The sequence below is a fragment of the Scyliorhinus torazame genome, chromosome 4, assembly GCF_047496885.1.
Source record: "Scyliorhinus torazame isolate Kashiwa2021f chromosome 4, sScyTor2.1, whole genome shotgun sequence".
In the NCBI taxonomy this organism is placed as follows: domain Eukaryota; kingdom Metazoa; phylum Chordata; class Chondrichthyes; order Carcharhiniformes; family Scyliorhinidae; genus Scyliorhinus; species Scyliorhinus torazame.
This window is the reverse complement of record NC_092710.1, coordinates 258,898,883-258,911,505: the sequence shown is the minus strand read 5'-3', so window position 1 is coordinate 258,911,505 and position 12,623 is coordinate 258,898,883. Positions and strand designations below refer to the sequence as shown.

The following is a 12,623-nucleotide window of genomic DNA, read 5'->3' as shown; positions in this document are numbered from 1 at the left end:
AAGGAGGAGTGCAGGACAAGCATGCCAAGAATAGCACCGGGTGTACCTAAAAATGAGGTGCTATGCTGATAAAGCTACAACACAAGTCTAGATGCAAACTGGAGGGTGGAAGCAGCATACTTTATAGAAAACTAAGCAATCCCACAACTAACAGATCAGATCTAAGCTCTGCAGTCCCTGCCACGTCTAGTTGTGAACGCTGATGGACAATTAAGCAACTAATTGGAGGAGGAGGCTCTACAAATATCCCCATCCTCAATTATGGTGAAGTCCAGCACATCAGTGCAAAAGACAAGGCAGAAATATTTGAAACCATCTTCAGCCAGTGGTACCAAGTCGATTATCTATCTTGACCTCCTTCTGAGAGCCCCAGTCACACAGCTAACCTTCAGCCAATTCGATTCACTCCACGTGTTTTCTAGGAACACTGGATGCTGCAAAGGCTATGGGCCCTGATAACATTCTAGCAATAGTACTGAAGACTTGTGCTCTGAAATTAGCCAAACCCCTAGCTAAACTGTTCCAGTACAGCTACAACACCAGCATCTACCCGGCAATGTGGAAAATTGCTCAGGTATGTCCTGTACACAAGAAACAGGGCAAATCCAACCAGGACAATTACCATTCCATCAGTCTATTCTCAACCATCAGCAGAATGATGGAAAGTGTGGTCAATAGTGCCATCAACATCAATCAGTCATTTCCTGTTCACATGTTCATTTTGGGACCTGCAAGTGCCACTCACCCCTTGACCTCCTTACAACCTTTGTCCAAACATGGACCAAAGAGCTGAAATTCCGAAATGAGGTGAGAGTGACTGACCTTGGTATCAAGGAAGCACTTGGCTGAGTGTGACATCCAAGAGCCCAGCTCCTTGATGTCAAAGCAAATTCGGGAAAATTCTCGCCACTGGTTGGAGTCACACTTGGCACAAAGGAAGATGGTTGTTGAAGTCCAATCATTTCAGCCCCAGCAAAGTGCTGCAGAAATTCCCCAAGATAGTGTACTAGGCCCAGCCCTGATCAGCTGCTTAATAAAGGCCTATCCCATCATCTAAAGACAAGAGTGGGAATATTTGCTGATTTCTGCACAGTGTTCAGCAACATTTACAACTGCTCAGATGCTGAACAGTCCATGCTCAAGTGCGGCAAGACGTGGACAGCGTTCAGGCTTGGGCTCATAAGTGGCAAGTAATTGTGTTACACAAGTGGCAGTCAATGACTATCTCCAACAATGGAGAATCTGACCATTTCAATACGATGTTCAACAGCATTATAGTTGATTAAATACCCCCTCTCAACATCCTTGGGTGGGAGGGGGGAAGGATTACCACTGACCAGAACCTTAACTGGACAAGCCATATAAATACTGTGGTAAGAAGTGCGGTTGGAAGGCTGGGAATTCTGCAGCAAATAACTCACTGCCTGTCTCCGCAAAGTCTGTCCACCATTTACAAGTTACAAGACAGGAGTGCGATGGAATAGATTCCACTTGCCTGGGTGAGTGAAGCTCCAACAGCACTCAAGAATTATTGAATCCCTACAGTGCTGAAGGAGGCTATTCGGCCCACTGAGTCTGCACCAACCCTCCGAAAAAGCACCCCCCACAGGTCCAATCCCCACCCTATCCCCATAATCCCACCTAGGGGCAATTTAGCATAGCCAGTCCATCTAACCTGCACATCGTTGGACTGTGGTGTTATGGGCCAGGGTTTAGAGAACCCCAAAGTGTATCATGGCGTTCACCTGACCCACAACTTCTAATAGATTGTGGAATGGGGAGCACACGGCCCACTCTACAGGTGTGGTACAGCAGAAATGGAAAAGTATTTTTTAAAGCAAAACAATGTTTATTCTGTGCAAGTGCAGCAGACTAGTAAGAATGCCACTAACTACAAGTGCCCCATCAAAACACAGATCTTCCTGACTTGGAACTATATCACTGTTCCTTCACTGCCATTGGGTCAAAATCCTGGAATTGCTTCCATGGACTGCAGTGGGTCGAAAAGTCAACTCATCACCATCTTTTCAAGGGCATTTAGGGTTGGGCAATAAATGGTAGCCTTGCCAGCGATGCCCACATCTTGAGAATGATTAATAACAAACATTGAAGTTTCTGCATTACTGCAATTAGCACAAAGCAGTGAGATGAGAGTTAGATAGGGCTACTTCTTTAGCTGACCAAAACTATTTTTAAATGTTCCCTGCTCAAATATTTTAAGATGTTTTTTTAAAATCTCAAATGTTCTTTCAGCTCTGAAATTCCAGTGCAGGATGTCTTCTGTCTCTGATGCCAACCAAAAATTTCAGTAAATCTTATTTCACAATATATTATTTGCCTTTTATGCTACTTGAAATATCTTGTTATTTTAAGCTTGCTCCTTGAGAAAGTGAGATACGGTGAAATAGTGTATTGTTAATTTTATTTTTCATTAAATTGAAATGCTTGGCCCATTATTTGGACATCTGTGTCAGTTGGAGCTTTAATAACTGAATAAGTTACGTATCACATGGGTCAGTTTGTTCATTGGAGTACTGCGTCATAACTTAAAATATGATTTTAAATCCATTCAATTACTCTAATTGTATTTGTTTGCTGTCGTTCGTAGGTTTTGGGATGTTTCCAAGCCTGACTCGGCTCTTGAAACAGTGGAGCACCACACAGAATTTGTGTGCGGCCTTGATTTCAGCTTACATATCCCTGGCCAGGTACGTGACTAACTACTTCAACAATTGAGCGAAATGAATTAATACAAACCTAGAAACAAGTTCCAGATCTCTGGTGTGGAAGGAATTGCAAACTAGAAATGTTGCAGGGAAATTGCTTCATGAAATTATCCAAAATAACACATATTTTCAGCTTGTACACCTTTTATTATTCCACAACCAAGTGTAATGTTTTTAAGATCTTGGTTAATTAGTACAAAACCAACAGAGGAGATAAAAGGAATTGTACGTTTTGGCTGCAGAAATCGCTTTTGTGTGTTCGGTTCACTGAAACATCTGCTGAGCTTTTTGCTCAGGCAAGCTCTTTTTTTTGTGAAATATTATTGGCGGCCTCATCAGCTTAATAAGTGCACTGCTTGATGTGGCACTGTGCCATGCCGACCAGAACAGTTGAAGGTTTGATTCAGAGTTGGTGCTGAGATAGCTAGCCTCAATTGGAGCAGCATCAATGGGGTGGTGGAGGAATGAGCCCTGCTTTCTACTATGGACATTATCCATTCACCATTCCTCTACCAGGAAATGGCGAGCATAAAACCATTGGGTCAGATTGTGATGCATTCCTCAGTCAAATAACCTGGCAACATTTGCTAACTGGGCTCACATGTGAAAAATTACTCTTTGGGCAGGGTGGGTAAAGGGCAGTCACCGCAGCAAAGAGCTTTGAGCAGAGGAAGGAAGCAATCTGAAGAGGAAAACCTTTCTCAACGTATGTGGCAGTAGTAGTTTTCTTATTGATGATTATTTGATCTTTAAAAAAGTGAATGCTTGAAACAAACAATCTGTTCATTTTAGAGCAGGTGCTCAAGCCTTTAGAACAATAATCAGTCATGCTTCACCTCCGCTGTATCAAAATCAAAATAAAGATATGAATAGGTGTTGGGGCAATATATGCACTTGACTGGTGAAAAATGAATGTGTACAAAATGGTAACGCTGCTACTACAAAGAAAATGCAGCTACACTGTGGATTATATTTTTTCTGTCAACATGACACAAATAGTGATTACATCAGATTTTTGTGCCCAGTTGGAGAAGTAGCCTTTTCATGCACAGAATATGGGAATAAAGCTTCTGCATCTACTCTAGTTCTCCTCCCCTTTCACCATGAATAAACAAAAGTTAATGAATTATCGCCATAATCTACAGTTGATTTATCAAATTGTCCCAAGAGTGCTGTGAAAGCTCCCCTGGGGCTGAGGCTAAAGTACGGTGATGAATTGGAGACAGCAGCCATAGAACAGAATTAAATCAGTTAATGGATCAGATGTGTAGTGCCTTAATGAATTAATGGAGAGCTTACCGTTGGCAACATACACTGGAGACTTATCAAAATGAACAAACATGATTAAGAAAAGCAAGGGCAGTTAGATTTCATCGCCCGCATTTTGTACAGTACAAAAAGTGGGCAAAGAGGCTTTGAGCTGCTGTAATACAGTCAGGCAATTCATTGATAATGCCGATGAAGAAAGGATCTAATCGTTTTTTAAAATCCCCATTTGGTTATTTCTGATCATGGTTTTAATCATTTTGTTGCTGGAAGGGGGAACGTGTGTAAAAGTGAGTCAGCTCACGAAAATCTACTCTGTGGCAGAAGGCAAATTGGTTGAATGAGCCTAAACCAGACAATTTACACGTTCCAACTCGAGCATTCATCTGAGCTGAGCTAACGTTTAGAAGAGAAGTCAGCCTCTCACTGGTTCCAGTTTGTTAATATCGGAATGAGAGATTAGATTGGGTTGAGCAAACATCCGAATTTCAAGAAACACGAGTATTGGATACACATCTGAATTAGGGACCTCTAGTTCTAAAGTACCCAGAAAGAACTGGAAAAAGGAGAATAAGGTACAGACAATGGAAACTATGCAGAACCAAGGTATATTGGAAATTAAAGGTATTGCTGGAGGTAAATTTAGTTTCAGTGATGGAACATTAATTTCTTCCTGAGCTGCCATAACCTCATCTGTCTGTAAGGACCAGCATTAACCAAGTTATGGAAAGAGAGGTCGCCACATCACCCCTGACTGTGTGCTTCAGTTGAGATGCTTTAAATTAGTTTACTGTAGGGACACGATGTGTGAATATGGGGTGGCACGGTGGCACAGTGGTTAGCACTGATGCTTCACAGCGCCTGGGACCTGGGTTCAATGCCGGCCTTGAAAGACTGTCTGTGTGGAGTTTGCACTTTCTCCCATGTCTGCATGGGTTTCCTCCGGGTGCTCCGGTTTCCTCTCACAGTCCAAAGATGTGCAGGTTAGATGGATTGGCCATGCCAAAGAATTGCCCCTTAGTGTCCAAAGATGTGCAGGTTAGGTGGGGTTACGGGGATAGGACAGGGGAGTGGGCAAGGACCCTTTCAGAGGGTCGGTGCATACTCAATGGGCCAAATGGCCTCCTGCACTGTAGGGAATCTATGATTGAGTAACTGGTGAAACTCATCCTTACAAAATAGCTGTTTTTGAGTATTTACATTCTTGCCTTGGAAAAAAAATGTGAAGCAGTGACAGGATTGACAGGATAATGATCACTCCTTCCATGTTGGTATTTAAGATGGTTAATCAGATTATACAAAGAGAGAGTGCTCCGGACTCCCACCATCCATGCCTATGCAATAATGAGCATCCCCGTGGGTGTCAACCCATAATTCAGCGTGAGTGTTTTGTCCTCTGCTCACAGTGACTGTCTGCAGTGGGTATTTGAACATTGCACATCGAATCTGGAGGTGGGAATGCTACGACTAAACCAAAGGCTTGCTCCTACAACCTTAGCAAGGTAAAATAGTTTAGATTTTAGCTAGACGAGAAACTAACAAGCTGTTTCAAACATGATTTCCCTTAGAAGTGCTTAAGAGTTTTGGACTTTGAAGGACAAAATTTCACCACCGTGAGGGCGGAAAGGACCTCCATTCGGTTTGCTTTTAATCACCTTTTTTTCTGTTGAAAATAATCCCCATTTCTAAAGTTTCTCATCCCTCGCATCAACTCAGTGAATCTCTTCTGCACCATCTCCATGGTTTTGACATCCTTCCAAAAGGTTACTAAACACTGGAAACCCCATTCTAGTTTAAAGCCTAATCCAGTGATGGGAACCCTAGGCTCGTGAGTGGGCGGCAGGAGTGGCTCTCTTTCATCTCAGTGAGCCACAAAATTAAAATCAGGCTTGTCACTAAACATAACCCCATGAATAAGAATAAATACATTTGAAACACACCAAATATTTCATAATGAGTTCCAGAAAATGCGTAATCATTTATATATTAATAGAACCGTCATCAACTTCTAATGGTAAAAGCAAAATAAATATTTACGATATACTTTGGATGTAGAGGGAGCGCATGGCTCTCGCAGTCAATGCCGTGGGCAATCAGCATGCACCTCACTTCATTGCCCTTGCTTTACGTGCAAATCACTTGAGTCATACCAGTGGGAAGTAAACTCTGCAGACAGGAATTAGCAGATTGTGGCCACCCAGCGCTTGGGCAGTGGTCAACAAAATGTCTTGTGGGCCGCACTCAGAACCCAGGTGGGCCTCATGTGACCCCCCGGGCTGCAGTTTGCCCACCACTGGCCTAATCAGTAATTTGCACAGGTTTAGCATTATTTTGCACAAAGTTGTAATTTATAAAAGCTGGGATATCATATGTTTTCTTTTTACAGTTTTACCATTTGATCCTCCCACTTTTAAAGATTTGTGTACCTAAACCCTTAAATTTTCTGTGCTTCTCTACCCAGGATCCACCGCTTACGTACGCATCCTTGGCTTATTCCTCCTCCCACAATATGCCACCTCACATTTCTCTATATTATATTCTATTTGAGATCTGTCTACTCAATCTGCCCCCTGAGAGAGACAACCCTGCAGTCTACCTTTTATTTCAAAGGCAGGCTGCGCATCAGAATGTTTAGATTCAATGTATGTGAAACCTCTAAATTATGATGCAATGGGGAACCAGTTTTGGGATGCTTAAGTGTTGTTTTTCAATTGATAGGCTAATCCAGTAGAGTGCATTACACATGGCATCATGAAGGATTGAAGTTAAAATGTGCTGACTGTCTAAACCCAAATGAAAAAAAATCAATGTAATTTTTCTTTCTGCTTCCCAAACAACGATATAATTTTAATTATGAATTCTCCCAGTTAGATATTGTACCATTCTAATAATCAGTTGTGGTTTTGCCATCTTCCTAGGCTGATTTGGTATCTTATTAACTGAGTTTTCAGATAATGCAGTGTCTGGGAAACAGCTAACTCAGGTTTTCTCTCATGCTTTCATTACAGGTTGTGGACTGTGCCTGGGATGAGACGGTGAAGATCTATACTCCAGCTTGCCTTACAGTTAGTCATTAAACTTGGTATCACTGGAAGATTTAGAACATCATGTCCTGAAAAAAGTGCACAAGATAACTACTTGATACATTTGTGTATATATGCAGCATTTTGGAGCTCTTACAAAGTGAACCGTTTTATTTGGTGAATTTGGAAAGCTCTTCACCAATATAAATTCAGTTGAATGGACAGTTTGAAGAGGAACAATAATTGACCGTTTTATTTTCTTGTTTAAAAGCTTGAGGAATGGAAACGGCAGCATACTGTTTCATTTGTTCACATTTCAGACTGCTCGAGAAAGCGGCAGATGAAATTCAATATGGGTAGTTATCCATTTATTTATTTTTAACTATTTCTTATAGTGAATTCATAATGACATAGCACCTAATGTTCGAGAAGGCTGCAGATTGTGAGCCAGTTTGACTACAAGCAGTTGTTCATCCTGAAATTTGGGTCAGTGAAGAGGATCTGCTCAAGCCGGGGTGAAATTTTCCCAACAAATGGTTCAGTCAGAAAACGGATGTGTTTCTACCCAGAGAAACAGGCAGGTTTCCCGATGAGCTCTTCCCACACTTTCTCATATTTCTGAAGCAGGGTGTGCGTTTTGTGCTGTCATTGTGAGAGGCGGGGCCTAAATACACCGGCAAGCCTGGCTTCAGAAATGAAGTGAAAGACCCCCCACCCTCCTCCCCACCACAAACATCCGGACCCCTCCCCCACTTCCCCGTCAATGATTGCTGGCATCAACACCCGACCCTAAGGATCGTTGGCATAACCCCCCACACCACTACCACGCCAACCCTATTCCCCCTAACAACCCCTCCCCCCCCTCTAAGGGGGAGGGGGGGAGAAAATGAAGTCCTAGAGCAACTCAACAGTAAATACTCCTCTCACCTACATCATTCAAATCGATATGGCAAGCTAGATATCGAGCCTCACTTCTGTTATGAACAGGTAAGAAGGAGTGAACTGGCTCCCCTCTGTTCAGTCTTCTCGGTTGGTGACAACAAAGGTTTAAGTTTCCTTTTCACAAGGATATGCCTTTTCCAAATCCAAATACATTAAACAATTTAATCAGTGAGCAATAAGGAGTCAATCAAACAAGGGTTTCTTGAGTTGACGAAAGAGCAAATTTGTTAACCACTGAACCCTAGGGAAAAAAATATAAAAAATGCAACATCACACACAGCTATCAGAAATAAGGGAAGTTATAGTCCAATGGAATAAAGTTAAAAGACTATGTGCATGGGGCAGCAGGGTGGTGCAGTGGTTAGCACTGCTGTCTCAAGGCGCCAAGGTCCCAGGTTCGATCCCGGCTCTGGGTCACTGTCCGTGTGGAGTTTGCACATTCTCCCCGTGTTTGTGTGGGTTTCGCTCCCACAACCAAAGATATGCAGGGTGGGTGGATTGTCCACGCTAAATTGCCCCTTAATTGGAAAAAATAATTTGGGCACTCTTAATTTAAAAAAAAAAGACTATGGGCGGAATTCTCCGTAGCTTGACGCAGAAATCGGGATCGGCGATCGGGCGGAGAATGGCTTCCGACGCCAGAATTAGGGCTGGGTTGATGCCGGTTCATGATGTTCCGCCCCTCCAAATTGGCATCATCGGGACGTGCGCTGCACGCAGTTGCAACGCCATTGGCGCGTCATCAGCCGGCCAACCTGCGATGCTCCAACCCCAGTACTCTGTCTTCCTGTTACTCCTTCCAAAATGAATCACCTCACACTTCTCTGCATTAAACTCCATTTGCCACCTCTCAGCCCAGCGCGGCAGCTTATCTATGTCCCTCTGTAACTTGTAACATCCTTCCGTACTGTCAACAACTCCACCGACTTTAGTGTCATCTGCAGATTTACTCACCCATCCTTCTACGCCCTCCTCCAGGTCATTTCTAAAAATGACAAACAGCAGTGGCCCCAAAACAGATCCTTGTGGTACACCACTAGTAACTGGACTCCAGTCTGAACATTTCCCATCAACCACCACCCTTTGTCCTCTTCCAGCGAGCCAATTTCTGATCCAAACTGCTAAATCACCCTGAATCCCATGCCTCTGTATTTTCTGCAGTGGTCTACCGTGGGGAACCTTATCAAACGCTTTACTGAAATCCATATACACCACATCAACTGCTTTACCCTCATCCACCTGTTTGGTCACCTTCTCAAAGAACTCAATAAGGTTTGTGAGGCACAATCTACCCTTCACAAAACCGTATTGACTATCTCTAATCACATTATTCCTTTCCAGATGATTATACAACCTATCTCATAAACCTTTCCAAGATTTTGCCCACAACAGAAGTAAGGCTCACTGGTCTATAGTTACCTGGGTTGTCTCTACTCCCCTTCTTGAAGAAGGGGACAACATTTGCTATCCTCCAGTCTCCTGGCACTATTCCTGGAGACAAAGATGACTTAAAGATCAAAGCCAAAGGCTCAGCAACCTCCTCCCTAGCTTCCCAGAGAATCCTAGGATAAGTAACATCCGGCCCAGGGGACTTATCTATTTTCACACTTTCCAGAATTGCTAACACCTCCTCCTTATGAATCTCAAGCCCTTCTACTCGCGTAGCTTGAATCTCAGTATTCTCCTCGACAACATTGTCTTTTTCCTGTGTGAATACTGACGAAAAATATTCATTTAGCACCTCTCCTATCTCCTCGGACTCCAAGCACAACTTCCCACGACTGTCCTACTCTTACCCTAGTCATTCGTTTATTCCTGACATATCTACAGAAAGCTTTAAGTTTATCCTTGATCCTCCCTGCCAAAGACTTCTCATGTCCCCTCCTGGCTCTTGTTAGCTCTCTCTTTCGGCCCTTCCTACCTAACTTGTAACTCTTGAGTGCCCCAACTGAACCTTCATGTCTCATCTTTACATAAGCCTCCTTCTTCCTATTGACAAGTGTTTTGACTGCTTTAGCAAACCACGGTTCCCTTGCTCGACAACTTCCTCCCTGCCTGACGGGTACATACTTATCAAGGACACGCAGTAGCTGTTCCTTGAACAAGCTCCACATTTCCATTGTGCCCATCCCCTGCAGTTTTCCTCTCCATCCGTGCATCCTAAGTCTTGCCTCATTGCATCATAATTGCCTTTACCCCAGATATATCTCTTGCCCTGCGGTATATACCAATCCCGTTCCATCACTAAAGTAAACGTAATCGAATTGTGGTCACTATCACCAAAGTGCTCACCTACCTCCAAATCTAACACCTGTCCTGGTTCATTACCCAGTACCAAATCCAATATGTCCTCGTCTCTCGTTTGCCTATCTACATAATGTGTCAGGAAACCCTCCTGCCCACATTGGACAAAAACGGACCTACCTAAAGTACTCGAACTATAGCGTTTCCAGTTAATATTTGGAAAGTTAAAGTCCCCCATAACAACTACTCTGTAGCTTTCGCTCCTATCCAGAATCATCTTTGCAATCCTTTCCTCTACATCTCTGGAACTTTTTGGAGGCCTATAAAAAACCCCTAACAGGGTGACCTCTCCTTTCCTGTTTCTAACCTCAGCCCATACTACTTCAGTAGACGAGTCCTCATCAAACGTCCTTTCTGCCACCGTAATACTGTCCTTGACTAACAATGCCACCCCTCCCCCTCTTTTACCACCTTCCCTGAGGTTACTGAAATATCTAAACCCCGGCACCTGCAACAACCATTCCTGTCCCTGCTCTATCCATGTCTCCGAAATGGCCACAACATCGAAGTCCCAGGTACCAACCCACGCCGCAAGTTCACCCACCTTATTCCGGATGCTCCTGGCATTGAAGAAGACACACTTTAAACCACCTTCCTGCCTGCCGGTACACTCCTGCAACTTTGAAACCTTACTCATGACCTCACTACTCTCAACGTCCTGTATACTGGAGCTACAATTCAGGTTCCCAAGCCCCTGCTGAACTAGTTTAAACCCTTCCAAAGAGCATTAGCAAAGTTCCCCCCCAGGATATTGGTACCCCTCTGGTCCATGTGTAGACCATCCCGTTTGTAGAGGTCCCACCGACCCCAGAATGAGCCCCAATTATCCAGAACTCTGAAACCCTCCCTCCTGCACCATCCCTGTAGCCACGTGTTCAACTCCTCTCTCTCCCCATTCCTCGTCTCGCTATCACGTGGCACGGGCAACAACCCAGAGATAATAACTCTGTTTGTCCTAGATATATGTTTCCACCCTAGCTCCCTGAATTCCTGCCTGACATCTCCATCCTTTTCCTACCTATGTCATTGGTACCTATGTGGACCACGACTTGGGGCTGCTCCCCCTCCCCCTTGAGGATCCCGAAAACACGATCCGAGACATCACGCACCCTTGAACCTGGGAGGCAACACACCAACCGTGAGCCTCTCGTTCCCACAGAATCTCCTATCTATCCCCCTAACTATGGAGTCTCCAATAGCTAATGCTCTACTCCTCACCCCCCTCCCTTTCTGAGCAACAGGGCCAGACACTGTGCCAGAGACCTGTACCCCATGGCTTACCCCTGGTAAGTCCCCCCCCCCCAACAGTATCCAAAGCGGTGTCCTTGTTACTAAGGGGAACGACCACAGGGGATCCCTGTACTGACTGCTTCCTCCCAGCCCCTCTCACCTTCACCCATCTATCTTTATTCTTCGGAGTAACTACATCCCTGAAGCTTCTATCTATGACCAACTCTGCCTTCCGAATGATCCGAAGTTCATCCACCTCCAGCTCCAGTTCCCTAACGCGGTTTCTGAGGAGCTGGAGATGGGTGCACTTCCCACAGATGAAATCAGCAGGGATACTGACGGCGTCCCTCACCTCAAACATTCTGCAGGAGGAACATTGTACTACTTCCCCAACTTCCCCGTCAATGATTGCTGGCATCAACACCCGACACCAAGGATCGTTGGCATAACCCCCCACACCACTACCACTCCAACCCTATTCCCCCTAACCACCCCCCCCACCCCTCTAAGGGGGAGGGGGGGAGAAAATGAAGTCCTAGAGCAACTCATCAGTAAATACTACTCTCACCTACATCATTCAAATCGATATGGCAAGCTAGATATCGAGCCTCACTTCTGTTATGAACAGGTAAGAAGGAGTGAACTGGCTCCCCTCTGTTCAGTCTTCTCGGTTGGTCACAACAAAGGTTTACGTTTCCCTTTCACAAGGATATGCCTTTTCCAAATCCAAATCCATTAAACAATTTAAGCAGTGAGCAATAAGGAGTTAATCAAACAAGGGTTTCTTGAGTTGACGAAGGAGCAAATTTGTTAACCACTGAACCCTAGGGAAAAAATATTAAAAATGCAACATCACACACAGATATCAGAAATAAGGGAAGTTATAGTCCAATGGAATAAAGCTAAAAGACTATGTGCAGGGGGCAGCAGGGTGGTGCAGTGGTTAGCACTGCTGTCTCAAGGCGCCAAGGTCCCAGGTTCGATCCCGGCTCTGGGTCACTGTCCGTGTGGAGATTGCACATTCTCCCCGTGTTTGTGTGGGTTTCGCACCCACAACCAAAGATATTCAGGGCGGGTGGATTGGCCACGCTAAATTGCACCTCAATTAGAAAAAATAATTTGGGCACTCTTA

At 44.3% G+C, this 12,623-nt stretch overlaps 1 protein-coding gene across 1 annotated transcript in view; it reads left to right on the top strand.

The window, feature by feature from the left end:
* Positions 1-7,301, top strand: part of pex7 (peroxisomal biogenesis factor 7) — a 138,855-nt gene extending 131,554 nt beyond the window's left edge. The window contains exons 9-10 of the mRNA XM_072499668.1: positions 2,609-2,708; positions 7,001-7,301. Coding sequence (XP_072355769.1) covers positions 2,609-2,708; positions 7,001-7,069 — 169 coding nt within the window. The 3' untranslated portion in view covers positions 7,070-7,301. The remainder of the gene's footprint in view (positions 1-2,608; positions 2,709-7,000) is intronic.
* Positions 7,302-12,623: the final 5,322 nt, after the last annotated feature.